Here is a 25,755-nt window from a genome sequence, read left to right on the forward strand (position 1 = left end):
CTGAGGAAGGACATCCTCGCCATGGAGGAGGTGCAGAGAAGGTTCACTAGACTGATACCAGGGATGGAAGGACTTGTATATGAAAAAAGGTTGGATAGGGTTAGGGTTAGGCTTGTACTCTCTGGAATTTAGAAGACTGAGGGGAGATCTTATAGAAACATCTAAAATTCTTAAAAGTTTAGACAGACTAGATGCAGGAAGGTTGTTTCCAGTGCTGGGAAAAACTAGAACCAGGGGTCATAGTTTAAGGATAAGGGAAAAGTTTTTTAGGAATGAGATGAGGAAAAAATTCTTCTCTCAGAGGGTGGTGGATCTGTGGAATTCTTTGCCACAGGAAGTAGTTGATGCTGGTTCCTTGTCAATATTTAAGAGTAGGTTAGGTTTGGCCCTTGTGGCTAAAGGGATCAAAGGGTATGAGGAAAAGGCAGGAACCAGGTACTGATCAGCCATGATCATATTGAATGGCGGGGTAGGCTTAAAGGGCTAAATGGCCGACTCCTGCACCTATTTTTCTATGTTTCTAGTTTGGGAATGTCCTTTGCACAGGAGGTCAGCCCAGAGACGCTGATCCCAAGAATTTCAATGCTATGGGTCTTCCATAATTCCCTCTCTTGTTCTAAAGTGTGTTTTCTGTCTGTTTATTCCATGACAGACCATCGTCACTCCTCCCTGCACACTCACCACCCCCTCTCCACACACCTGCCATTGGAGGGCCGCAGGAAGAAGGGGACGCAGAAGAAGAGCAAGAAGACGGCCTCATCTCCCTCCGCTGCGCCCACCATCGAGGAAGGGGACGAGGAGGATGAGCAGAGCGATGGCCCGCAGGAGAAGAGGGAGCCTACGGAGGGCCCTGCCCCGTCAGACTCCAGAGCTGACGTTCAGGTAAGGACCATAAACCTCGGGAACATCTGACTAGATGGTGCTGAGCCTGGCGAGGTTGGGTATGTGGGGTGTGTTGGGGAGGAGTAGAGTATGGGGGAGGGGAGGGAGTGTGGAGGTAAAGCATGTGTGGAGGCAGGATAGGGTGAGGTGGTGAGGGGGAACAGATCTGGCAGAGGGGAGGACTGTCAGCTGGAGAAGAGAGTTTAAGAGCTACGGAGGGGCTACAGAACTGGGATGGGGGGCATGGATCTAGGGGAGGGGTTCTAAACAAAGACAGTGGACAAAGTCTGTGTGGCCAAGGGTTAAGACAGATAAGGTGTTAACGAGCTGGCCATTAGTGATACCATTTATAGCAACAAGGTGAGAAAGCACTGTTTAAAATAGCAGGTTGTCATAGTGCCTGTTCTCAGACCACCATCCGCTCCTTACATGCCATTTCCCATCTGACCTGCCTGTCTGTGGCCCCCTCCACTGCCACAGTGAGGCCCAATGTAAACAGAGGAACACCATCTTGTTCCCCCATCCAGACACTCTGCTCCCTTTGGAATGGGCACTGTCTCCTCCATCTTCAGGTAAACTGCTCTCTTTGTTCCCATTTCCTCGCCATTTCCCCATTCTCAGTCCATTTCTATAAACTGTCTCTCTAGCAGGTAAATGTAACCCTTTTCTGCATGGTTCTTTGATACCCATCCTCCACCCACTCTGCCCTTAAAACGTCCCCTTCCTTTCAGATCTAAGGGTCCCTGAGATGGAACACAGACCAGTAGAGCATTAGATAAGCCCCTTGAGTACACTATGTTTGTACTGACCAAGATGCCAATTAAACTGACTCCAGCTGCCTATACAGTCTATATCTCTGCGTTCCCTGTATGTCTGTCCAACATTACCAGTGCTTCTGCTTCCACCACCTTCCCCTGGCAGTGCAGCCTCAGACACCCACCATTCTCTGAGTAAACGTGCCTCACAAGTTTCTGTTGAGCTTTTCCCTCTCATCTACTCTCTAATATTTGGCATTTCCACCTTTGAAATATATACTTTATTTATCCTGTCGGTGCCTCTCTAGAAACTTCTCTCAGGTTTCCCAATTATCCAGAAAACACAATCTAAGTATTTCAAACCTCTCCTTTTAAAGCCTGCATTTTCAAATCCAGACAACGTCCTGGTGAGTTCAAGAGTTTTGAGGTAAAGTTGCAGCTCTATAAAACTCTGGTCAAACCACTTGGAAACTATGGATAGGGAGGGGGCAGAGGAGATTTACCAGGATGTTGCTGCCTGGATTGGAGAACCCCACATACCCAACCTCGCCAGGCTCAGCACCATCTAGTCGGATGTTCCCGAGGTTTATGATTGCTCTTTGGAGCAAGTAAGGATGGGAGGTGAGTTAATGGAGTTCGACAAGATTGAGAGATATCGATAGGGTGGGCAACCACTTTTTTCCTGGGATGACAGTAGCAAACACCAGAGGACATTTGTACAAGGCGAGGGGAAGAAAGTTCAGGGGAGATGACGGGGGTAATTCTTTTTTACTCAGAGAGTAGTGGGTGCCAGGAATGCTTTGGGATGGTGGTGGAGGCTGAAACATTAGGAGCATTGAAGAGACTCTTAGACAGATGCATGGATGCAAGAGAATTAGAGGGTTATGGGAGTGAGGGAGGGAAGGTTTAGTTTGTAGAGTAAGTTTGTATAAATTGGCAGAACATCGTGGGATGAAGAGCCTGTACTGACTGTAATGTTCTATGAACTTCTCTTCTTCTCTTCTGCGTCCTCTTCAAAGCCTCTACATCCTTCCTGAAACACAACACCACAACTGCACCCAGAAGTACTGCACATAACTTCCCAACTTTTATTCTCGAGGCCCTGTTCGCCTTCCTTCCCATCTATTCTTGTGCAGGCACTTGCAGTGACATCTCAACTTCCACCCAAGATCTCTCCGTTTATTAGTGCTCCAAAGCGTCACCTTACATTTGACCTCCCAAAGTGTAACACCTCACAGCTGTCCAGATTAACCCCATGGAAAGGAAAGGTTCAGAGAGATATGCACCAAACACAGGCAGATAGGACAATCTTGGGTGGACAACTTGGTTGGCATGGGCGTGTTGGGCTGAAGGGCTGTTTCTTTGCCATTAACCTCCATGAATGTTCTGACTTCAAACTCCAGATGCCATTTCTCCATCCATATCTTCAGTTGATCGGTATCTTGCCGAATCATTTGACAACCTTCCTCGTGATCCTTGTTCCAATGTTTATATTCTCTGCAACTTAATAATCAGCCCATCCATGTTTTCATCCAAATTATTAATACAGAAACCCCGCCCCTGTATCCAGCACTATGGGGATTGGTCAAAGCTGGACAAGTGAATTTTCTAGATGCTGGAGATTGTATGGATTGGTGAACGAACTGCTAGGGGTTGCCAATTTTAAATGTTCTTATTTTTAACTTATTTATATTGTACACTTTTTTGCTAGTTGCTCCAGGCTGCCGGTTGCTTGAATTTTGAATAAAGTGGATTTTACTGTGTATATGTTATGATAATAAACCATCCCACCAACTGGAAAATCTGCAGAAAAAACACAACGCTGGAGAAACTCAGCAGGTCAAACAGTGAACTTTATACAGCAAAGACAAAGATACAGACCCAACGTTTTGGGCCTGAGCCCTTCATCGTTTGAGCAAAATGTAGGCATGAGCCTGATCAAAATGGTGGGGGCAGGAGCACAGGAGGTGATAGATGATTAAGGGAGGGAGGGCACACCAGCAACTGGGGGGAGGAGGTGAACGGTTCTGTGAAAAGGAAGGGGCGGAGAGCTGAAGGAAAGGAGACAGAGGGATGGTAAAGGGGGGGGAGAACGGGGAGTGGGTTAGCAGAAACCAGAAACGTCGATGTTAATGCTGTCCAGTTGGAGAGGGCCCAGATGGAAAATGAGGTGTTGCTCCTCCAACTTACAGGTGGTCTGGGTTTGATTGTATGACAATAGACAATAGGAGCTGGAGTAGGCCCTTCGGCCCGTCGAGCCAGCACCGCCATGGACGGACACGTCAGCGCAGGAGTGGGGAGCAGAATTGAAGTGGTTGGTCATTGGGAGATCCCTGTCATTGATGAAGACAGAGCAAAGGTTCCCCATATGTCACTGCTCCCCGACAAGCAAGATCCACACTGGGAACCTGCAAAATATGGATGACTTTCCATCTCACCCCCTTCTCTGCAGAGACGATTTTCAATATTGAAATCTGTCACTGTCTGCACATTTGGTGCAGCCTTGTAGTTCTTCCACCTCGAGGTATAGGAAACCTCTGGCTCCATGGGTGTTCCCAGATGAGCAATATTCTTCTCTCTATTTTGCCCACACCTTGATGAAGGGCTCAAGCTCGAAACATTGTTTATGTATCTTTATCTTTGCCTCATAAAGTTCACTGTTTGACCTGCTGAGTTTCCCCAGCATCGGGTTTTCACCATCACCAAAAAATATCTCCAGTCAGTGAAAATCCCCCTCCACCCTCCACTACTCCCCTCTGCATTCTGTGGCCAAGTCAGCTTTGAATCCAAAGCCTTGATCCAAAACGTTGACTCAGAGATGCCAGGTGACTGGCTGAACTCCTCCAGCAGTTTTGTCCTTGGATCAATCTCCAGGACCTAGCCTGGTTTGTGGAGTGAGGGGTGTGCTCATGAGGTGGGCTGAGTGCCAAAGTTCAGGCCTAAGGCCAGTGTCTGGTCCTGGGCATCACCACAGGACCACAGGGAGGACCACTGATAGAGATGATGGGTTGTCACTTTAAAGCAGAGAAGGTTCAAGGGTGTTAATGGGTGAAATTGTTGAGTTTTCCAGGAGTATAATCAGATATGAGATTGGTCATAGAAGAGCACAGCGTAGAAAGAAGCCCTTTGGCCCACATACCCTGTGCTGACTATTCAAGATTCCTTTATTGTCATGTAATAATACAGAACAAGTAATATTACACCAAATTACTTTCTCCCTGCAAAAGGTAGGAGTCGGCATTAGCATTACCTGGTGTCCCTTACAGTATGAGAGAAAGAGAAGTAAAAGGGAGTCCCTTCAGAGACACTGAGTGTCTGGGGATTCACCTCCAGTGATTCCCACAGCCTCTGCAGCTGCACAGACTCCTGTTCGATCCATCAGCCGCCCCGAACTCCAGATCCAAACCTCCAACACGATCAGGAAGCCTTCAGCGCCCGAGGTCCTTTGGGAGCCCTTCTTGTCCTCTGCACCCTCTCGAATCCTCTCTCCGATACCTGGTTCCCCTGAGCCAGTCTCCAGCAGCCCGCAACCTGTGGGGGTCCCCTACCGCAAGTTGGCCACAGCCTGTGTGGGTCCCTCAGCCACTGAGCCCCTTGTTGGTCCAATGCTAGAGTTGCCATTCTGTAGGATCATCTCCTCTGCTTCTCCTTCTCAACGGGGAGGTGGTCTTCCCATTGCTGGTGCCCTGCGCCGATCTGCTGCACCCCTGAGCACAGGCTCTTGGGCACAGATCTCCCTGATGGCAAGGTTTTAAAATTAAAATGAACCACAGTTTAAAGTCTATAGAGAGTTGGCAGCATTAGAACTGGGCAGTTGAGCCTTGCAGACCAGCACTTGTCTCTGCTCCCCACTCTCCCAGGTCCAGACGCAGCTCTGACATTGCAGAAACTCCGGCAAAGAGGGCATTTCTTTTTGATCTGATGTCCAGATCAAGCTAAAATTCTGCTGCTTGCTCCATCCTCTTCACATTCATGGGTCTGTCTCGAAGCCTTTTAAAAACTTATCCATTTAGAGTTCTGCAGGTGATGCTTGTGTGTAATTTGTTTTTTAAAGTTATTGTTCTCTGAGGTTTCAAATCTGATTTTTTTTGGGGGGGTGGGGTGGGGAAGTCCGACCATGTCTGTTCCAGTGCGTCTGTCTCAGAGACACCAAACAATCGAGAGTCCTTTAAAAAAAATAATAAATTTTTAAAAAACATCCATTTCCACTACTGCCCCTGGCAGCCTGTTTCAGGCACCCACCACTCTCTGTGGAAAATATTTGCCCCACACATCTCCCTCCACCTTATACACCCGTCCTCCAATGTCTGACGCTTTTACCCTGGGGAAAACATTCTGACTCTCTACCCTATCGATGCCTTTCGTGATTTTATACACCTCCATCAGGTCTCCCCTCGGCCTCTGACGCTCCAGAGAAAACAGCCAGGTTTGTCCAACATCTCCCCTAACTCATCCGCTCTAAACCAGAGAACATCCAGGTAAACCTCTTCCATCCCTTTCCAAAGCCTATCAATGCTTTTCAGAGCTGAACTGTATAAATTCCCCTTACATTTGACACCCCAAGGTAGAACCCCTCACACTGGCCTGAATAAACTTCATCTGCCACTTCTTGCTCATTTCTGTGACTAATCCTGATGTATTCTATGATAACCCACCCGCTGCATTGTCCATCCCCCATCCACATCTGGAAACTTATTAGCCCACCACCTACTCTTTATCCAACTCATTTATTTCTGTCATCACTGTTCACAGCCACAATAACAACCTTCCACCATTACAGATATAGATACCATTTATTGTCATGTAGTACAACAGAAATGTAATATTATACAAGATTCCCTTTAGTCTGCCTGAAGGTAGACACAGATTCGCCATTAGCATGAACATTGCCCGGTGCCCCTTGCAGTCGGAGAAAGAGAAGCAAAAGAGAGTCCCCCCCCCTCCAGAGGCACCGAGTGTCCGTGGATTCACCGCCATCTCTCCTCCCAGAGTCACTGAGTGTCCGTGGATTTTCCGCCACCTCCCCCCAGAGTCACCGAGTGTCCGTGGATTTGCCGCCACCTCTCCCCCCAGAGTCACTGAGTGTCCGTGGATTCGCCACCACCTCTTCCCCCAGAGTGTCCAAGTGTCTGTGGATTTGCCGCCACCTCTCCTGCAGCCGCACAGGCTCCAAACCATCAGCAACCTGAGCTCCAGATCTGAACCTCCGACACGATGAGGAAACCTTCAGTGCCCGGGACCCTTCAGGAGCCCTCCTTGCCCTCAGCACCCTTTTGAATCCTGGTTCTGGTACCTGGTTCTCCTGAGCCAATCTCTGGAAGCCCACAGCCTGGAGTGAATCCTTTGACCTCAAGTCACCTGCAGATTGTGTGGGTTCCTCTCTGGCAAATCGCCAACAGCTCACCTCCTGTATGTGACCTTCAGCTTTAGAGCCCCTCGCTGGTCCGCCACCATAGTTACCGCCCTCAGGGTCGTCTCCTCTGCTTCTTCTCAACGTTGGGGGCGGGGGGGGTGGTCTTCCTGTTTCTGGGGCCCTGCGCCAATCCGCTGCTCCACCGGAAACTGCAACCCCTCGAGGTCACTACCGATCACAGGCACAAACCCCGCAGATGCAAGATTTTTTAAAAAACCATCGTCTTCTTTAACAGGACATTTAAAGCCTATACAGTGCTGTCAGCAGGAGGACTGGGTGGTATGACCCTGAGGGGGAGCACTGTGTCTCCGCTCCCCGCTCTCCTGGGGTCTGCATCAGCGGCAAGTCGCCATTTAATACAACACTCTATTCTATGGGCCAGCCAAATTCTGTATCCAATCTATCAAGTCACCATGGATCCCGTACATCTGCACCTGGATCAGCCTACTACAAGGGACCTTGTCGAATGCCTTACTAAAGTCCATGTAGACAACATCCACTTCCCTGCCCTCATCAACCACTCATGTCGTCTCCTAAAATACTCAGTCAAATCAATGAAACATGACCTGTCCCTCACAAAGCCATAATGACTGTCCCTAATCTGACCACGACTTTCCAAATGTGCATAAATTCTATCCCTATTTTTTCCCTACTGCTGATGTGAGGGTCACCAGCCTATAATTTTCTGGATTATCGTTTTTTTTCCCTTCAACAAAGATTAGTCAGGATGTTGCCTGGACTTCAGGAACTGAGTTATAGGGAAAGGTTAAACGGGTTAGGAATTTATTCCCTGGAGCGTAGATGAGGGGAGATTTGGCAGAGGTATTTAAAATTATGAAGGGAACTGATAGAGGCTTTTTTGACGAGGGTAGGTGGGGTACAAAGCAGAGGACAGGGGTTAAGGGTGAAAGGGAAGTTTAGGGGGAACTTTCACACACAGAGAGTGGTGGGCGTGTGGAACGAGCTGCCAGCTGAAGTGGTGAATTTGGGTTCAATTTTTACATTTAAAAAGAATTTGGATGTACTGGAAGAAATCTGGAGGGGTATGGACTGGGTACAGCTCAGTGGGACAGGGCCGAATAATAGTTCAGCATAGTCTAGAAGGGCCAAAGGGGCCTGTTTCTGTCCTGTAATGTTCTAAGGTACAATACCAGCCACTCTCCAGTCCTCTGGGACCTTTCCTGTCACTAGTAAGGATGCAAAAATCTTGGTCAGGGCCCCAGCAACTACGTGGATATATCCCATCATGCCCAGGGACTTGTCCAAGACCCAGCACAACCTCTTTGTTGACCTTGTTTTTACAATATGTCATCCTGCTCACTCTTTCTGGCCCACTTTGGCCTTTGTAATGGCCTGCTTTGTAGCTCTTTCCTGCTAATTGATTGCTCTTTCAAAGAGCTACCATAGAAATGATGGATGGAATGGCCATCTCCTGTACTACATTCACCTGCGTTGGCCTCTCTGGGGGCTGAACTGAGGCCGTCTTTGTGATGAGTCTCATTGGGGGATTGGGAGAAGGTCGAGTCATGGACAATGCAGCTGTCCGGTCCACGATGACGATGTGTTCACGGTGGATGCCTTCCTTCCATCTCCTGCAGTTTTTTATGCCTGATGAGGAGATGGACAGTAACTTAGCTCAGCTGAACCCACCAAGCAATCAGAAGCAGCAGGAGGATCCGTCACCCGCCACCCAGCCAGATCAGGCCATTCAACGTTCTCAACTCAGCAAGAGCAATGAGCACATCTCACTGAGGTAAAAGCCTGAGACACAGGCGGTTCCCTCCCTCCCTCCCTCCTTCTTCACTCCCTCCCTCCCTTCATCCTCACTCCCTCCATCCACCCTCCTTCCTTTCTCACTCCGCCATCCCCTCCACCCTTCTCCCTCCCTCCTCTACACTCCCTACTCCTTCCATCCTGCTCACTCCTCCTCCCCACTCCCTCCTCCTCCCTCCCTCTTCACTCCATCCAACCTCCTCCTTCCTCACTCCCTCCCTCCTCCCACATTCCCAACTCCCTTCCTCTCCACTCCGTCCAACCTCCTCCCTCCTTCCTTCCTTCCTCACCCCCTCCTCCCACGTTCCTCACTGCCTCCTCCTCCTTTTGTTCCTGCTCAGTCTTCCTCCCTCTCTCCTTCCTCACTCCTCCTCCCACCTTCCCACCCTCCCTGCTCTCTGCATACTCCTTCATTCCCTTATCTGGTCCCTCCTCGCTGCTCTCTCCACTCTCATCCCTCCCTTGTCCCACCTCTCTCGCTGCTCTCTATCTGGCCGAGGTGGATGTGACCTGTCAGTGCAGCTATGTTATTTTGTGTCTGCAACTCCTCGCTTCCCTCTCCTGCTACGGGAGTTGTCTCCTCAGCCTTCTGTACGGTCGTTGGTTTGTGAGGTCTTTACGGAAGTCACCTGCTCTACAGAGGTGTCAGCAGGGATGTAGTTTGTGTGTTAACCTGTACACGGGCAATTTGATTGTGTGTTGGTCTGCACATGGGCCATGTGGCTTGTGTGTCAGTGGATACACAGGCCATGTAGTTAGTGATTCAGTGTGTACAAAGGCCATGTGGTCTGTGTGCTGGTATATAAACAGGCCATGTGGCTTGTGTATTGGTATGTATACAACCCACTTCACTTTATGTCTGTGTTTAGTGCCAAGTAGTGTGTGTGTTGGTGTGCAGGGTGTGAGTTGTGTCTCACTCATAAGGATTGGGGGGTGGGGGAGTTCAGCATTGTATGTCAGACAGGGATATAGTCATACAACATGGACACAGGCCCTTCGGCCCGACTCTCCCTGACCACCTCGCCCCATTTTCCTGCACCATACCTTTCCTCCCCATGTACCAGTCTCAGTGTCTTTGTCCCCTTTGATGCCACTTCCTCTGACAGCTTGTTCCACACACCCACCTCTCTCTATGTGAAGAAGCCCCTCGTATGTCACCTGATGATGGGAGGAGAGGTGCGGCAAAACGTCAGAGCTCCAAAGAAGATAGAACAAAAGACAAGAAAAACAGTCAGGAAAAATCCCAGAAGTGCTTCAGACAGTATAGGAAGAGATATGAAAGCATGGGGAAGAAAGATAAAAGACTCCCACAGAAGGAAACAGCGGCTCCAGCATTGGGGGACATTGGGGAGCAGTGACCAGGTGGAGTGGAGATCGGCAGGGCCTACTCGAGGTCACCGCGGGAAGAGAATGCGGGCTGCTTATCTCGAGAGGAGAGGCGTCCAGAGAGAAACAGCAGGCAACAAGAAGCCTGCGAACTGTGGAGAGTCGAATGGGACGTTGTGACGACAGGAGAAGGTTGAAAGTGGCAGTGATGACGAGGCAAGCAGAGAAGAGGCTGGGAAAAATGCATGCAATCGCGGGCCGGCGGGAGTAGAATTACAGGCAGCGTCGGGAGAACGACCCGACCTGCGGCTCAAACTGAGCCCCGCGGACAGCAGGCAAAACAAGGAGGCCACAGGAATGAGGCGACGTGCACAAGGTCGAGTAGCAGCAGCACCGGGAGCCACCTTTTTAAAAAAAAAATGTATTTTTCACACTATGAACCATATTAATCAAAATACACACAAACATTTCCCTCTTGAATATACACAGTGGCATTTTCTCCCCTTTTCCCCCTCCCTTCTCTCCCTCCTTCCCACCCCCCTCCAAACCCATTAAACGTTCAACATATACAATACAATAAAACCATTAAACAACGTCATCACACAACGAAAATGAAGAAGAAAATTGTGTCATCTACTTTTACACACTGGGTCAGGTAATTTTGTCTTCTCATTCTATAATTTTAGGGAGTGGAGGTCCGAGGCAAGCCCTCTCTGTTATGTTCCACGTACGGTTCCCAAATTTGTTCAAATAATGTGACTTTATTTTTTAACATAACAACATAACATAACAATTACAGCACGGAAACAGGCCATTAGGCCCTTCTAGTCCGCACCGAACCAAACACCCCTCTCTAGTCCCACCTCCCTGCACGATGCCCAAAACCCTCCATCTTCTTCTCATCCATATATCTGTCCAACCTTTTCTTAAATAATACAATTGACTCCGCCGCCACTATTTCTCCCGGAAGCTCATTCCACACGTCTACCACTCTCTGAGTAAAGAAGTTCCCCCTCATGTTACCTCTAAACCTCTGCCCCTTAATTCTTAACTCATGTCCTCTTGTTTTAATCTTTCCTCCTCTTAACGGAAATAGTCTATCCACATCCACTCTGTCTATCCCTTTCATAATCTTAAATATTTCTATCAAATCCCCTCTCAACCTTCTACGCTCCAAAGAATAAAGACCTAATCTGTCCAATCTCTCCCTAGACTCTAGATGCTTAAACACAGGTAACATTCTGGTAAACCTTCTCTGCACTCTCTCCACTCTGTTTATATCCTTCCTATAATTAGGCGACCAGAACTGCACACAGAACTCCAAATTAGACCGCACCAACGTCTTCTACAATCTCAACATCACCTCCCAACTCCTATATTCCATGCAATGATTGATAAAGGCCAGCATACTAAAAGCCTTCTTCACCACCCTATTCACGTGAGTTTCTACCTTCAGGGAACGATGTACCGTTACTCCTAAATCTTTCTGCTCTTCTGTATTCCTCAATGCTCTCCCATTTACCACGTATGTCCTGTTCTGATTCTTCTTACCAAAATGAACCACCTCACACTTATCAGCATTAAATTCCATCTGCCATTTTTCAGCCCACTTTTCTAAGCAGCCCAAATCCCTCTGCAATCCTTGAAAACCTTCTTCATTATCCACTATTCCACCTATCTTAGTATCGTCTGCATATTTACTAATCCAATTTACCACCCCATCATCTAGATCATTAATGTATATAACGAACAACAATGGGTCCAATACAGATCCTTGAGGCACACCACTGGTCACCGGCCTCCAACCTGACAGACAATTATCCACTACCACTCTCTGTCCTCTCCCTTTCAGCCAATGTTCAATCCATTTGACTATCTCAAAATTTATACCCAAAGACTGCACCTTCTTAACTAACCTTCCATGTGGTACCTTATCGAAGGCCTTACTGAAGTCCATATAGACAACATCCACATTCCTAGTCACCTCTTCAAAAAATTCAATCAGATTGGTCAAACATGACCTTCCTCCCACAAATCCATGTTGAGTGCTCCTGATCAGACCCTGTCTATCCAGATGTTTATAAGTACTATCTCTAAGAATTTTCTCCATTAATTTACCTACCACAGATGTCAAACTTACAGGCCGATAGTTGCCAGGCTTCCTCCTTGAACCCTTTTTAAATAACGGAACCACATGTGCAATGCGCCAATCCTCCAGCACTATCCCCATATCTAATGACATTTGGAAAATTACCGCCAGAGCCTCTGCTATTTCCTCCTTCACTTCTCTCAATGTCCTGGGGTAGATCCCGTCTGGTCCCAGAGACTTATCCACCTTTATATTCTTCAAAAGCCCTAAAACTATATCTTTTGTAATCTCTATATTCCCCATATTTACCCAATTTGCTTTTTTTATCTCACATCTCCCAATATCCTTCTCCTTAGTGAATACCGAAGAAAAGAAACTGTTCAATATCTCCCCCATTTCTCTAGGCTCCACGCACAGTTTTCTGCTCTGATTCTCTAAGGGACCAATTTTGTCTCTAGCTTTCCTTTTACCATTAACATATTTATAGAACTCTTTTGGATTAGTTTTCACCCTACTTGCCATAATTATATGTTATTTTTTCCAATGGAATACATTTATTCATTTCCATGTACCATTGCTGTATTCTCAGGCTCTCTTCTGATTTCCAAGTTGACATTATACATTTTTTTCACCGGGAGCCATCTTGAGGGGAAGGAGGAGAGCGACCGTGAGGGTGGCCCATGTCCCTGACGGGTGAAGGTGTTGGAGGGGTGTATGGAAGAGGCAGTGAAATCCTCCATGGAGGGTTTTGGGAAGTCAGGGAGGCAGTAGCGGTGGCCTCCGAAGCTAGATTAAAGAATGTTCTGAGGGGTCTGTCAGTGGATATGGGGGAAGTCAAAAGGGCTGTGCCTGACCTGCCAGGGAGTGTCATGGGCATGGAGAAAAAGATAGAGAGGCGAGAGGATTGTGTAGTGTTTAGAGAATCAAAGGGAAGTATGAGTCAGAGAGAGGAAGGAGATTTTGGAAAAGTTGGATGCATTGGTGCTAGGATGCCTTAAACAGAGTGACCCCACCTTCGCCAGGACTAGGTGTGACTGGTTATTAGGACTTGAGCCATCAATCAACTAACCCAATCACATGTGTGTGAGATGGTTCGCAAGAGTTCCTTCTGGACCAAGGGATTTTGAATACGATAAATAGTTCTTTAATTGTAAATAAAAGGGTTGGTTCTTTGGATTTGGGAAAACCCTGGTGTCTATCATTTCTCTCCGGGTCTAATGAGGGGGAAGCTTGTATTCCACACAACGTGTGCACACCACAAGCATTCAGCACATTTACAACAATTGGGGAACATTAATAGGAGAAAGAATATTAAGATTGTTGGAGTAAAAGTGGGGTAAAAAATTTTAAAGACTTGATCTCTGGGGTCCTGGGTAGGACTTGAGAAGAGTGGGGGGAGATTTACAGATAGAAAGGGTAAACTGCGTCAAGGGCAGCGACCCCGGTCAATTCTGATAAAATATGAAGGAGTAGCCGTAGCTTTGGATGCGGTGAAGGCCTTCGACGGATTGGAGTGGGTCTTCCTGTTCAAGGTACTGGAGAAATTTGGATTGGGACAAACGTTTGTGAAGTGGTCACGTCCCATTATCACAAGCCCCAAATGAAAATTATAACAAATGGGCAGATGTCCCCAGTATTTCCACTGAGCAAGTCAAGTAGGCAGGGCTGCCCATTATCCCCAGAGCTGTTCATATTAGCCATTAGGCCACTGGTGGAAACCATTCAGCGGGATACAGACATAAAGGGGTTTAAGGTGGGCCAGATAGAACACAAAATCAACTTTTTTGCTGACAATGTGTTAGTGTATTTGACGGACTAGATAAATCAGTTAGATAAATTTTTACATGATAGAGGAATTAGGGGATATGGGGAGAAGGCAGGTAGGTGGAGTTAGGTCATAAATTAGATCAGTCATGATCGTATTGAATGGTGGAGCAGGCTTGATGGGCCATTTTTAGCCTACTCCTGTTCCTACTTCCTATGTTCCTATGACCACAGGGAGTCGTTGGCCAGACTGAGGACCACACTGGAGGATTACGGGAAGGTTTCGGGGTACATCAATTTGGATAAAAGTGAGATAATGCCTTTGATGAATAGGAATTATGGGCAATACCGACAAGGAAGCCAGTTCAAATGGCCACAAGAAGCCATTAAATATTTGGGGATTAAAGTAGATAAAAATTTACATAACATATAAACTTAACTATATCCCTTTGCCTCAGAAGATATAGGAACTATATGACTTTAAATATTAATGGAATACATAACCAAATTAAAAGGAAGAAACTACTAAATTTAAATGAATAAATGTATTCCATTAGAAAAAATAACATATAGGTTAAGAAATAATATTGAAATATTCGAACAAGTATGGGAGCCTTACATTAAATACAATAGCGAAAACCTACCGGGGACAAACATTACCTAAGTTGATGGAAGGAGAAGGAAAGAAAAGAATGGACTCAGTAGAATTTCTGGTGTATTTTTGTTGAATGACAACATTGTCTGACTGGCTTAATGCAACCTAGATTGTATACCTAAAATGGATGAGGGGGGGGGGGGGTGGGGGGTGGCTTGGGAGGAGGGGGGGGGGGGAGAAAAATTCACTGTATATGTGTGAAAAAGAAATAGTGTATATCATGGCTAATGTGATTTATGGTGTGAAAAATAAAAAAATTTAAAAAAAAAGAAGATTGAGGAGGACCTGGTCAGGTGGAGGACTCTACCCATAATGTTAATGGGCAGGATCAACTGTGTCAAAATAAAGGTGATGCCAAGGCTCCAATATCTTTTCCATTCATTGCCCATTTCATTGCCTCGGGGTTTTTTTAAAGCAGATATTGAATGTGCCAGAAAGTTTCTATGGAATGGGAAAGTGGCTCGAATCTCCAAGGAAAGTTAACGTGGAACTAAAGCTTGGGGGTTTAAAATTACTCCATTTTAAAAAGTATTACTTGGCATCCCAGGCAAGGTTTGTTGCCTCACTGTTTGAGGAAGGGGGTCCCCCTCATGGGTGAAAATTGAATGACACTTAGGAGGCCAAGGGATAGCTGAAGAATTTATATATTAATGGGACACCAAATTACTCTCAAAGAAAATGGTAGCACCATCCTACAGCTTGTACTTCGGACATGGAAAAGAGCAAAACCATGTGTTGGATGGAAGGTGGGGATATCCCCAAAAACCCCCTTGAACCAGAATAATTTAATACCCTTGACTCTGTAATAAAATCCTGGACACCTGGTGCCAGAAGGGGATCAGGTGTATCAAGGATTGTTATAAAAGGGGGCAGCTCATGTCATTCGAGCAGTTGAGAAACAAATGCGATTTGTCGAACAAAACATTCTTCTGCTATCTGCAAATAAGATCCTTCTTAAGGGAAAAATTGGGACCAGCTATGGCACTACCTAAATGTAGCGACATATAGATTCTAATTCGACAGGGGAGTGTGTGTAAATTTATTTCTAAGATGTATTACATAATCCAAAGTGAGAGTCTGGTCAGATTTGCACCGGTCAAGGGAAATGACAATTAATGAAGAGTGGTGGCAAGACCTGTGTCTGTACAGTGTGATGGGGGCCATCAATGCCAGATACAGGTTGGTGCAATATAATCTCTTGCACCAGCTGTACCTCAAACCACAAAAATTACACAAATCAAACTGGAAATTTCAGAGAAGTGCTTTGCGTGTGGTGTGGAGGTAGGAACTTTCATCCACTCTACCTGCCTGTGCACAAGGGTTGAGACCCTTCTGGGAAGACTGAAAAAAATTATAAAAGTGGATTTTCCACGGGATCCAGAGTTGTACCTCCTGGGAAATATTGGAGGTGTACAGTTTAGAGTGACCAAGCACCAAATTTCATCTGTGAAGGTCGCTTTGTCAGTAGCCAGGGAGTGTATAGCGGTTTTGTGGACATCCGACTCCCAGCTAAATACTACACGATGGAATGTGGAAATGCAGAGTGGCATTCTCCAGGAGAAAATCACATATATCCTACAGAGGAAACATGACACCTTCGTTGGAGTGTGGCAACCCAGATATATAGGCACCCAGTTGGACTAGTTTTCCCCCACCACCCCCCCCCCCCACCCACCCACCACTTTCCAAGGAGAGAGATACTGAAATAATTAGTCCCCAGAAAGAAAAGGAAACTAATGAAACTGAAAAGGACACAAGTGACAGGCTCTCTCTCTCTCTCTTTTTCCTTGCTGTTTAGGGTTGGTTGGGGTTGAAGGCCCCATTGATGTGCGAAATACTGTATTAGCATATGTTACATTATATGTGGGGGAGATGGGAAGGGGGAGGGGATAAATATAGGCTGTATGTATGCAGGAATGTTGGAAAATGGAATGATTTAAGTTTTGTGAATCTGAAAATTAGAATAAAATATTCAAAACAAAAGAAGCCCCTCTAAATCTCCCCCCACCTTAAAACTGTATCTTTTCCTTCCTGCGTGACCTGCTGAATTTCTCCAGCCCTTTTGTGTCCTGCCCTCGACCCCAGCGGCTGCAGATTTCTTGTTAAACCTGTGTCCTCCTGTTTTATCACATACCTCATGATTTTATTAGTCTCTATGAGGTCAGCCGTCAGTCAGCCTCCTATGTTCCAGTGTGCATCAAGCAGGTCGACCGAGTGTGGGATCAATAACGGCAACCTCCATCCTCAGTGTGGTCAACGTGTGCTGTGAGAGGGCCGTGGGCCAGCCGATACCGGGTGAGAGTGCAGTCTGTGTGTGACAGGGAGGGCCCATCAGCCAGTGACCTCCAACTTAGGTTCAAGGAGGGTGGCCCTGCATCTCCCATTGCAAGGAAAACATTGCCTCCAAGGTGCCCGTTCTGGCTGCTGCGGCTGAGTGGCGATGGAACCACATCAGGGTGTGGCAGATGGCAGTCTAATGGAACCAGAGCAGGGCTGGGAGGAGGGGGAGAAATAATCTCACATGGCAAGGTGGTGGTGTGGTGGGGAATGCAGTGCAGGGAGGGTGAGTCGTCATGTTCACAATTGAGGGAGGGTTTGTGAGGAGAACACCTCAGGGCCACTTGTAATGGGCAAAAGGGAGCTGGCCTCAGCTCGAGGGGCTGAATAGCCTCCCACAATCATTTGAAACATTAAATACATTTCTATTTCCTCCGAGACACAAACACTCTTCCCTCTCCCATCTCCCATTAACCTCCATGCTTATCACCTTCCCTTCCTGCCCATTCCCCCACCTCCCTCCCTGTTTCCACCTTCCACTCCCTTACTCACCCCCTCCCTCCCTCCCCTTCCTTCTCTCCCTCCCCTTCCACCCTCCATCCCCTCCCTCCCTCCCTTTCTGCCCATTTCCCCACCTCCCTCCCTGCTTCTGCCTCCCACTCCTCGCTCACCCCCGCTCTCCCTTCCCCTTACTTCCTTCACACCCCTCCCTCCATTCCCCCTTCCCTCTCTCCATCCCCATCCATCCCACCTCCCTGTTGGTTTGTGTGCCAGTGGTTCCCATGCAGTGCAGTTTCTGGATTCATGGCTGCAGGACCCCGTCACCTGCTCGGCCAGTGAGCTCCATGCCAAGAGGGTGGGGTGGTGTGGGGTTAAAGTGCTCTCCTCCTCTGGGGCAGGAGTGGCAAACACCAGAGGGCATCTGTAGCAGGTGAAGGGTTGGAGGGTTTAGGGGAGACATCAGGGCAAGTTTTTTTACTCAGAGAGTTGTGGGGGCCTGGAATGCCTTGCTGGGTTGGTGGAGGCTGGAATATTGGGGGCATTTAAGACACCCCTAGACGGCACATGGATGGTGAAAAAATAGAGGGTAACGGGGTAGGGAAGATTTAGATTTTTTTTAAGGAATACATGGGTTGGCACAACATTGAGGGCTGAAGGCCTGTCCTGTGCTGTAGTGCTCAATGTTCTATGACCTCCCTGGCTGGGTCAGGTGTGGGCTTGCACAGCCAAGCTTTGAGTGTGCTCAACCTGTTTGGTGAGTTTGGCCACCGCCTCCCTCTCCCCAGGCCAGGTCTCCATGCCCTCCACCCTGATCCTTTAACCAGATGCTCTCTCTCTTGCCTCGACCTCTCGGAACTGTGCCACCCCACAAACAATTGCTGCCCCCTCTGTGATTAAACTTCCCTTGCCCTGCCTCTTTCTCACTCTCATGTCTGCGCTGAGCAGTTAGTCAAGAGGAAGAAGGCGGCATATTTTAAGGATTGGGAAGCAAAAGTAGGCAGGCTGATAAGAATTGTAAGATGACCTGGACTGCTCAGGGATAAAGGGAGGGGATCGTGCCTGGAGGCAGAGGAGGTAGGGAGGATCCTTAATTCATCCTTAGCTTCAGTGTTCTGCAGGGAGAGAGACCTTCATGAGTGTGGGATCAGTGTAAAACACGTCCAGGTTAGAAGTGGTGTTGGAGGTTCTGGAAAAGATTTGGATAGATAAGCCCCAGGATCGGATGGGATATATCCCAGGTTTGGATGGGAAGTGAGAGAAGGGATTACTTGGGCATTGCAGTGATCTCTGTATCCTCGCTGGCCACGGGGGAGGTAGCAGAGGATTGGAAAATGGCAAATGTAGTTAGCTCGTTGAAGAGAGGTAATAGGGAGAATCCTGAGAATTATAGATCAATGAGTCTTTCATCGGTGGTGGACAAACTATTGGAGAGGATTCCTAGGGACAGGATTGACAAGCATTTGGAGAAGCCTAGTCTTCTCAGGAAGAGTCAGCGTGACTTTATGAGGGGCAGGTCCTGCCTTTGAACCCACATGAGCTGTTTTTAAGAGGTGACAAATGACATTGAGGAAGGTAGGTGGTGGATGTGGTGTATATGGACTTTAGTAAGGCATTTGACAAATCCCTCATGGTAGACACATTCAGAAATTCATGAGGCATGGGATCCATGGCTGCATGGATTTGGAATTGGCCTGCCTGCAGAAGGCAGAGGGTGGTAGTGGATGGAATGTATTCTTCCTGGAGGTCAGTGACTAGTGGAGTTCCACCGGGATCTGTTCTGACCCCTATTCTTTGTGAATTTTGTAAATGCATTGAACAAAGAAGCAGAAGGTGGTTCGGTAGGTGTGCAGATGATGCAAAGGTTAGAGGAATTTGTGAATAGTGCAGAAGATTGTCGTAGGTTATCGACAGATTGTAGAGATGGGCGGTGTCAAGTGATGCATTTTGGAAGGAGAAGCTCGTGTTTAATGGCAGAGCCTCGGCAGTGTGGGGGGAGCAGAGATATCTGGGGGTCCAGTTCCATCGATCCCTCAAGCTGGATAGGGTGGTTAAGAAGGCATACGATGTGCTGGCCATTGGTTGAGGTGCAGGAGCCACGAGGTAATGTTGCTCTACTCTCCGTTGTGTTTTAGGTCAGCCGCAGTGAGCGCCCCCAGCCTGCTGGAGGAGAACCGGGTCCTGCTGAAGACACCGCTGGCCCATCGCAGCAGTTACGACCTAAAGGATCGGCGCAGAATTGGGAGCCAGACCACCGTCAGTGAGGCCAAGTTCCAAAAGATTCCCACTGATGAGCTAGAGGCGGAGATGTTGGCCGTGGCAGATCTGGACTACATGAAAAGTGAGTGGTGGTGGCTACACCTGGCAGAGTGTGTGTCTGGAGTGTTCCAGCATTTGCTCAGGACTGCAGTGGGGGAGGGACTTGGAATGACCAGCCTGGGTGAGCAGTGAGCCTCCTCTCCACTGAGCCATGGAAATGCTCTCGAGCCGCAGGTTAGATGTGGAGTCACCACAAAAGAGGTGACGGGCTGTGGTTCTGGTCCAGGAACCCAAGGCTAAGAGCCCAAACCCCTGGCTCACTGTTTGCTGATCCCAGCTGTGGACCATTCTGTGCATTGAGCATTTTCTGGAAGGGTCTAGTCATTTCTAACTGAGCTGTGCAGGTATTTCTTTCAACAGAGGGTGGTGCATCTGCAGAAGGGTGGTGGAGGCTGGATCATTCGATATATTTTGCAGGGAGGCACGGTTAGTGTATTGATTAGTGCATCGCTGTTACAGCGTCATCAATCGGGACCGGGGTTTGAATCCCACGCTGTCTGTAAGGAGTTTGTACGTTCTCCCTGTGTCCACGTGGAGTTTCCCTGGAGGCTCCAGTTTCCTCCTACTGTTTGAAAAGTACTGGGGTTATCGGACAATTGGGTGTAATTGGGTGGCACAGGCTCGTGGGTCGAAAGGGCCTGTTACCGTGCTGTATGTCTAAATGTAAATATAAATAAAAAATATAAATATATTAAAGGTGGCAAGAGAGATAAATATTAAAAAGATCGACAAATTAAGGGTTTGGAGAACTGTCACAGAGGAAGGGTTGACATACACACAGCACAGACCTTCAGCCCCACAAGCCCGTGTCACCCAGTTTACCCCCAATTAACCTACACCCCCGGTACTCCTTACAGACAGTGCCAGATTCAAACCCAAATCCAATCACTGGAGATTCAAGATTCAATTTATTGTCATAGTAATAAAATAGTGTCCTATTACATGAAATTCCCTTTTGGCCTGCTGCAAGGCAGACAGATTCGCCACTGGCAGGAATTGCCAAAGTGCCTCTTACAGTCAGAGAGAGAGAAGCAAAAGAGAGGACCCCATCCCCCCCCGAGTCACTGAGTGTCCGTAGAGTCACGTCCAGCAGTCCTGCAGCCAGACAGTGTCCAGTCCAAACCACTGGCAACCTGAGCTCCAGATCCGAACCCCCGACATGCTCAGGAACCCTTCAGCACTCCCTTGTATCCCAGTTCCAATACCTGGTACCCCTCCAGTCAGTTTCAAGCCGGTCTCCAGCAGTTTGCAGTTTGACACAAGTCCTCCAACACCAGTCTACATCAGCCCACAACCTCTGTGGGTTCCTCACTTTGAGTCACCGGCATGCGTGGCCCTTTCATCTGCAGAGCCCCCTCACTGGTCTGCCACCGTGGTCACTGTCCCATGGGTCGTCTCCTCCTCTTCTCCTTCTCAGATTTGGGGGGTGGGTGGTCTCTCTGTTTTCTGGTGCCCTGTGCCAGTCCTCCACTTCCCTGGAGTCTACAAACCCTCATGGCTGCTGCCAATCAGAGTTGTTGCCATCTTGGGCACAGACCTCGCGGTCACGAGATTTTATATAAAACTACCGTTCAAAGCCCTTATGGAGCTGACAACAGTTGACCGAGTAGTTGGACCTCATGGGAGCGCTGCATCTCCACTTCTTGCTCTCGGTGGGTCTGCAGCCCGGATCTAATCCCTATAATCCCTATAATTCCTTTATCGATGTACTACCAGCCCAATAGCCTGGCCTATCCATGTAACCCCATCCCAGCCACTCCACACCTCCCTATCTCTGTAACCCCCTCCTCTCCATCTCTGTAACTTCCCTCCTCTCCATCTCTGTAACCCCCTCCTCTCCATCTCTGTAACTCTCCTCCTCTCCATCTCTGTAACCCCCTCCTCTCCATCTCTGTAACTTCCCTCCTCTCCATCTCTGTAACCCCCTCCTCTCCATCTCTGTAACTCTCCTCCTCTCCATCTCTGTAACCCCCTCCTCTCCATCTCTGTAATTCCCTCCCCTCCATCTCTGTAACTTCCCTCCTCTCCATCTCTGTAACACCCTCCCCTCCATCTCTGTAACACCCTCCCCTCCTTGTAACCCCCCCTCCTCTCCATCTCTGTAACTTCCCTCCTCTCCATCTCTGTAACACCCTCCCCTCCATCTCTGTAACACCCTCCCCTCCTTGTAACCCCCCCTCCTCTCCATCTCTGTAACTCCCCTCCTCTCCATCTCTGTAACCCCCTCCTCTCCATCTCTGTAACCCCCTCCTCTCCATCTCTGTAACTCCCTCCTCTCCATCTCTGTAACACCCTCCCCTCCTTGTAACCCCCCCTCCTCTCCATCTCTGTAACTCCCCTCCTCTCCATCTCTGTAACCCCCTCCTCTCCATCTCTGTAACCCCCTCCTCTCCATCTCTGTAACTCTCCTCCTCTCCATCTCTGTAACCCCCTCCTCTCCATCTCTGTAACTTCCCTCCTCTCCATCTCTGTAACCCCCTCCTCTCCATCTCTGTAACTCTCCTCCTCTCCATCTCTGTAACCCCCTCCTCTCCATCTCTGTAATTCCCTCCTCTCCATCTCTGTAACACCCTCCCCTCCATCTCTGTAACTTCCCTCCTCTCCATCTCTGTAACACCCTCCCCTCCATCTCTGTAACACCCACCCCTCCTTGTAACCCCCCCTCCTCTCCATCTCTGTAACTCCCCTCCTCTCCATCTCTGTAACCCCCTCCTCTCCATCTCTGCAACCCCCTCCTCTCCATCTCTGTAACTCCCTCCTCTCCATCTCTGTAACACCCTCCCCTCCATCTCTGTAACCCCCTCCTCTCCATCTCTGTAACCCCCCTCCTCTCCATCTCTGTAACACCCTCCCCTCCATCTCTGTAACTTCCCTCCTCTCCATCTCTGTAACCCCCCTCCTCTCCATCTCTGTAACCCCCCCCCTCCTCTCCATCTCTGTAACTTCCCTCCTCTCCATCTCTGTAACACCCTCCCCTCCATCTCTGTAACACCCTCCCCTCCTTGTAACCCCCCTCCTCTCCATCTCTGTAACCCCCCTCCTCTCCATCTCTGTAACCCCCCCCCCTCCTCTCCATCTCTGTAATCCCCTCCTCTGTAACCCCATCACCTTGTTCAACAGCCTTTTCTCTATTGAACCTCCTTCAACAAGGTTTCTCGACTCCTCCAACTTGGATGTTTTTCCTCTTTAATCTTTATCATCCTGCCTTGTGTACCTTTCCTAATCTCTGTTCCATTTCCTTTTGAATTTTCCACGTCAATTTCTATACATTTGAAGTTTTTTTCTCTCCCCTCTTCCCTTTGCTCCCTCTCCCTCATTTTTACCCCTCACCCCTTTCCTTTTTCCCCTTCTCCCTCCCCATTCAACCTACACCTTTTTCCCTTTCCACTCTTTACCTCTCCCCTGTCCCATTTCATTCTTTTCCCCTTTCCTCTCCCTCTCTCCCCATCACTTTTCATTCTCACGCCCTTCCCTCACCTGCTTCTTTCATCCCCTTCTCTCACTCCCTCTCTCCCCTCTCTCCTCTCCACTCATCTCTTCCCCTCTCTCCCTTCCTTCTCTTTCTCCCCCTCTCCATCCACTCTTCCTGTTTATACCTCTCCCTCTCTCCCCCTCATTGAGACACTCCCTTAAAACACGCTTTTCAACTAAGCTTTTGCTCATTGGCTCAGGATATAATTGCCTTGTATTTTACACTTTGAAGTCAGAGCCTTGGGTGCTCTCTAAACACAGGTTGCTGTTCTAGTGACAGTACCGGGATGTACCTGGAATGTTCTCAGGGAACCAACCAGGACACAGCAGACGTGGTCATTTCACGACTGCCCAAGGTGTTTGAACTGTACCTTGTGTAGTGCTTGGCCTATCTCTGGCTCACTGTTGGATCAGAAGTGTGAAGCCACAGGAATGCATCAATACCCTGCTGCAGTGGCCCTCTTCCCAGGGTCCTGGAGGATGTGAGGAGCCAGGAAAATCCAGCGAGAACTGGGAGTTTCACACTAGAGCTGATCTTACACAGGACGACAGATGTTGTGCAGACCAGGTAAATTGAAAATCTCAGTTCTAAGACTTGGTAAAAGAAGGGTAACTTTGCAAAAAAACAAAAGGCCTGAAGAGGCTGTTAACCTCAGATATAAACAGAAACTTCCCAGGGTCAGGATTTCAAAGCACAAGAGAGAGATTGACAGGTTCTTGATTAGCTAGAGCATCAAAGGTTATGGGGAGAAGGCCAGGTAGTGGGGCTGAGTGGGAACATGGATCAGCTCATGATTAGATGGCAGGCAGTCTTGATGGGCTGAATAGCCTTTTTCTTCTCCTATGTCTTATGGGATCCGACAGAAAGGTTTTATTTTACACAACTCTCTCCCCTCTGCCCTGTATCAGTCCCCACACTGATCCCAGTGACCCTCTCATTTCCCTCTGCCCTCTATCTGTCCCAAATCAGATCCCACTGCCCCACTCTCTCCCTTCTGCCCTGTATCAATCCCCACACTGATCCCACTGACCCGCTCCTTCCTCTCTGCCCTGTATCACTGTCCACTCTGATCCCACTTCCCCGCACTTTCCCGTCTGCCCTGTATCTGTCTCCACACTGATCCCACTGATCCGCTATCTCCCATCAAACCTCTAAATTGCGCTGGATGTTTACTTGACTTGTGATGAGTGTTTGAGTGAAGAAAATTCCCCACTCCATCTGAAAATGGGAAGGTGAATGGCAGGAAATTGTTGATGAGCCCTGGCGCAGATGAATGATGCAAATGCAAGTGGCAGTTAGCAGCTTCTGAGGTGAGAATCAGTAACGTGCCCATATTTTCCCCCATCTACATGACTCCTATTTGCCTGCATTAGGATCTGATCCTTCTATGCCTTGTCTATTCATGTGTCTTCCTGTATATCTTTTCAACATAGCGACTGTATCTGATTCCAGCTCCAATGGCAGTGAGTTCCAGATATCAACCAGTGTGGGGACTGAAACAGGGCAGAGGAAAAAGAGTGGGTCAGTGGGATCCGTGTGGGGACTGATACAGGGCTGTGGGAAGGAAGTTGGGGAGTGGGATCAGTGTGGGGACTGATATAGGGATCAAAATGGGGACTGATACAGAGTGGAAGGGAAAGAGTGGGTCAGTGGGATCAGTGTGGGGACTGATACAGGGCAGAGGGGAAAGAGTGGGTCAGTGGGATCCGTGTGGGGACTGATACAGGGCTGTGGGGAGTGAGTGGGTCAGTGGGATCCGTGTGGGGACTGATACAGGGCTGTGGGAAGGAAGTTGGGGAGTGGGATCAGTGTGGGGACTGATATAGGGCAAAGGGGAAAGAGCGGGCCAGTGGGATCAAAATGGGGACTGATACAGAGTGGAAGGGAAAGAGTGGGTCAGTGGGATCAGTGTGGGGACTGATACAGGGCAGAGGGGAAAGAGTGGGTCAGTGGGATCCGTGTGGGGACTGATACAGGGCTGTGGGGAGTGAGTGGGACAGTGAGATCAGTGTGGGGACTGATACAGGGCTGTGGGAAGGAAGTTGGGGAGTGCGATCAGTGTGGGGACTGATATAGGGCAAAGGGGAAAGAGCGGGCCAGTGGGATCAAAATGGGGACTGATACAGAGTGGAATGGAAAGAGTGGGTCAGTGGGATCAGTGTGGGGACTGATACAGGGCAGAGGGGAAAGAGTGGGTCAGTGGGATCCGTGTGGGGACTGATACAGGGCTGTGGGGAGTGAGTGGGACAGTGAGATCAGTGTGGGGACTGATACAGGGCTGTGGGGAGTGAGTGGGACAGTGAGATCAGTGTGGGGACTGATACAGGGCTGTGGGAAGGAAGTTGGGGAGTGGGATCAGTGTGGGGACTGATACAGGGCAAAGGGGAAAGAGCGGGCCAGTGGGATCAGTGTGGGGACTGATACAGGGCAAAGGGGAAAGAGCGGGCCAGTGGGATCAAAATGGGGACTGATACAGAGTGGAGGGGAAAGAGCAGGTCAGTGGGATCAGTGTGGGGACTGATACAGAGCAGA

The 25,755-nt window shown here is 48.6% G+C and overlaps 1 protein-coding gene across 14 annotated transcripts in view; it reads left to right on the forward strand.

Annotated features, from left to right (window-relative positions):
- Positions 1-25,755, forward strand: part of LOC138755891 (anion exchange protein 2-like) — a 356,627-nt gene that overhangs the window by 253,361 nt on the left and 77,511 nt on the right. For all 14 annotated transcript variants that reach the window (XR_011352609.1, XM_069922672.1, XM_069922674.1 and 11 more), the window contains 3 exons: positions 653-882; positions 8,649-8,803; positions 19,568-19,773. Coding sequence is in view for 13 of the 14 variants with exons in the window: in XM_069922672.1 (XP_069778773.1) it covers positions 653-882; positions 8,649-8,803; positions 19,568-19,773 (591 nt within the window). In the remaining variant the exon portion in view is untranslated. The remainder of the gene's footprint in view (positions 1-652; positions 883-8,648; positions 8,804-19,567; positions 19,774-25,755) is intronic.

The sequence above is a fragment of the Narcine bancroftii genome, chromosome 2, assembly GCF_036971445.1.
Source record: "Narcine bancroftii isolate sNarBan1 chromosome 2, sNarBan1.hap1, whole genome shotgun sequence".
NCBI classification, from domain to species: domain Eukaryota; kingdom Metazoa; phylum Chordata; class Chondrichthyes; order Torpediniformes; family Narcinidae; genus Narcine; species Narcine bancroftii.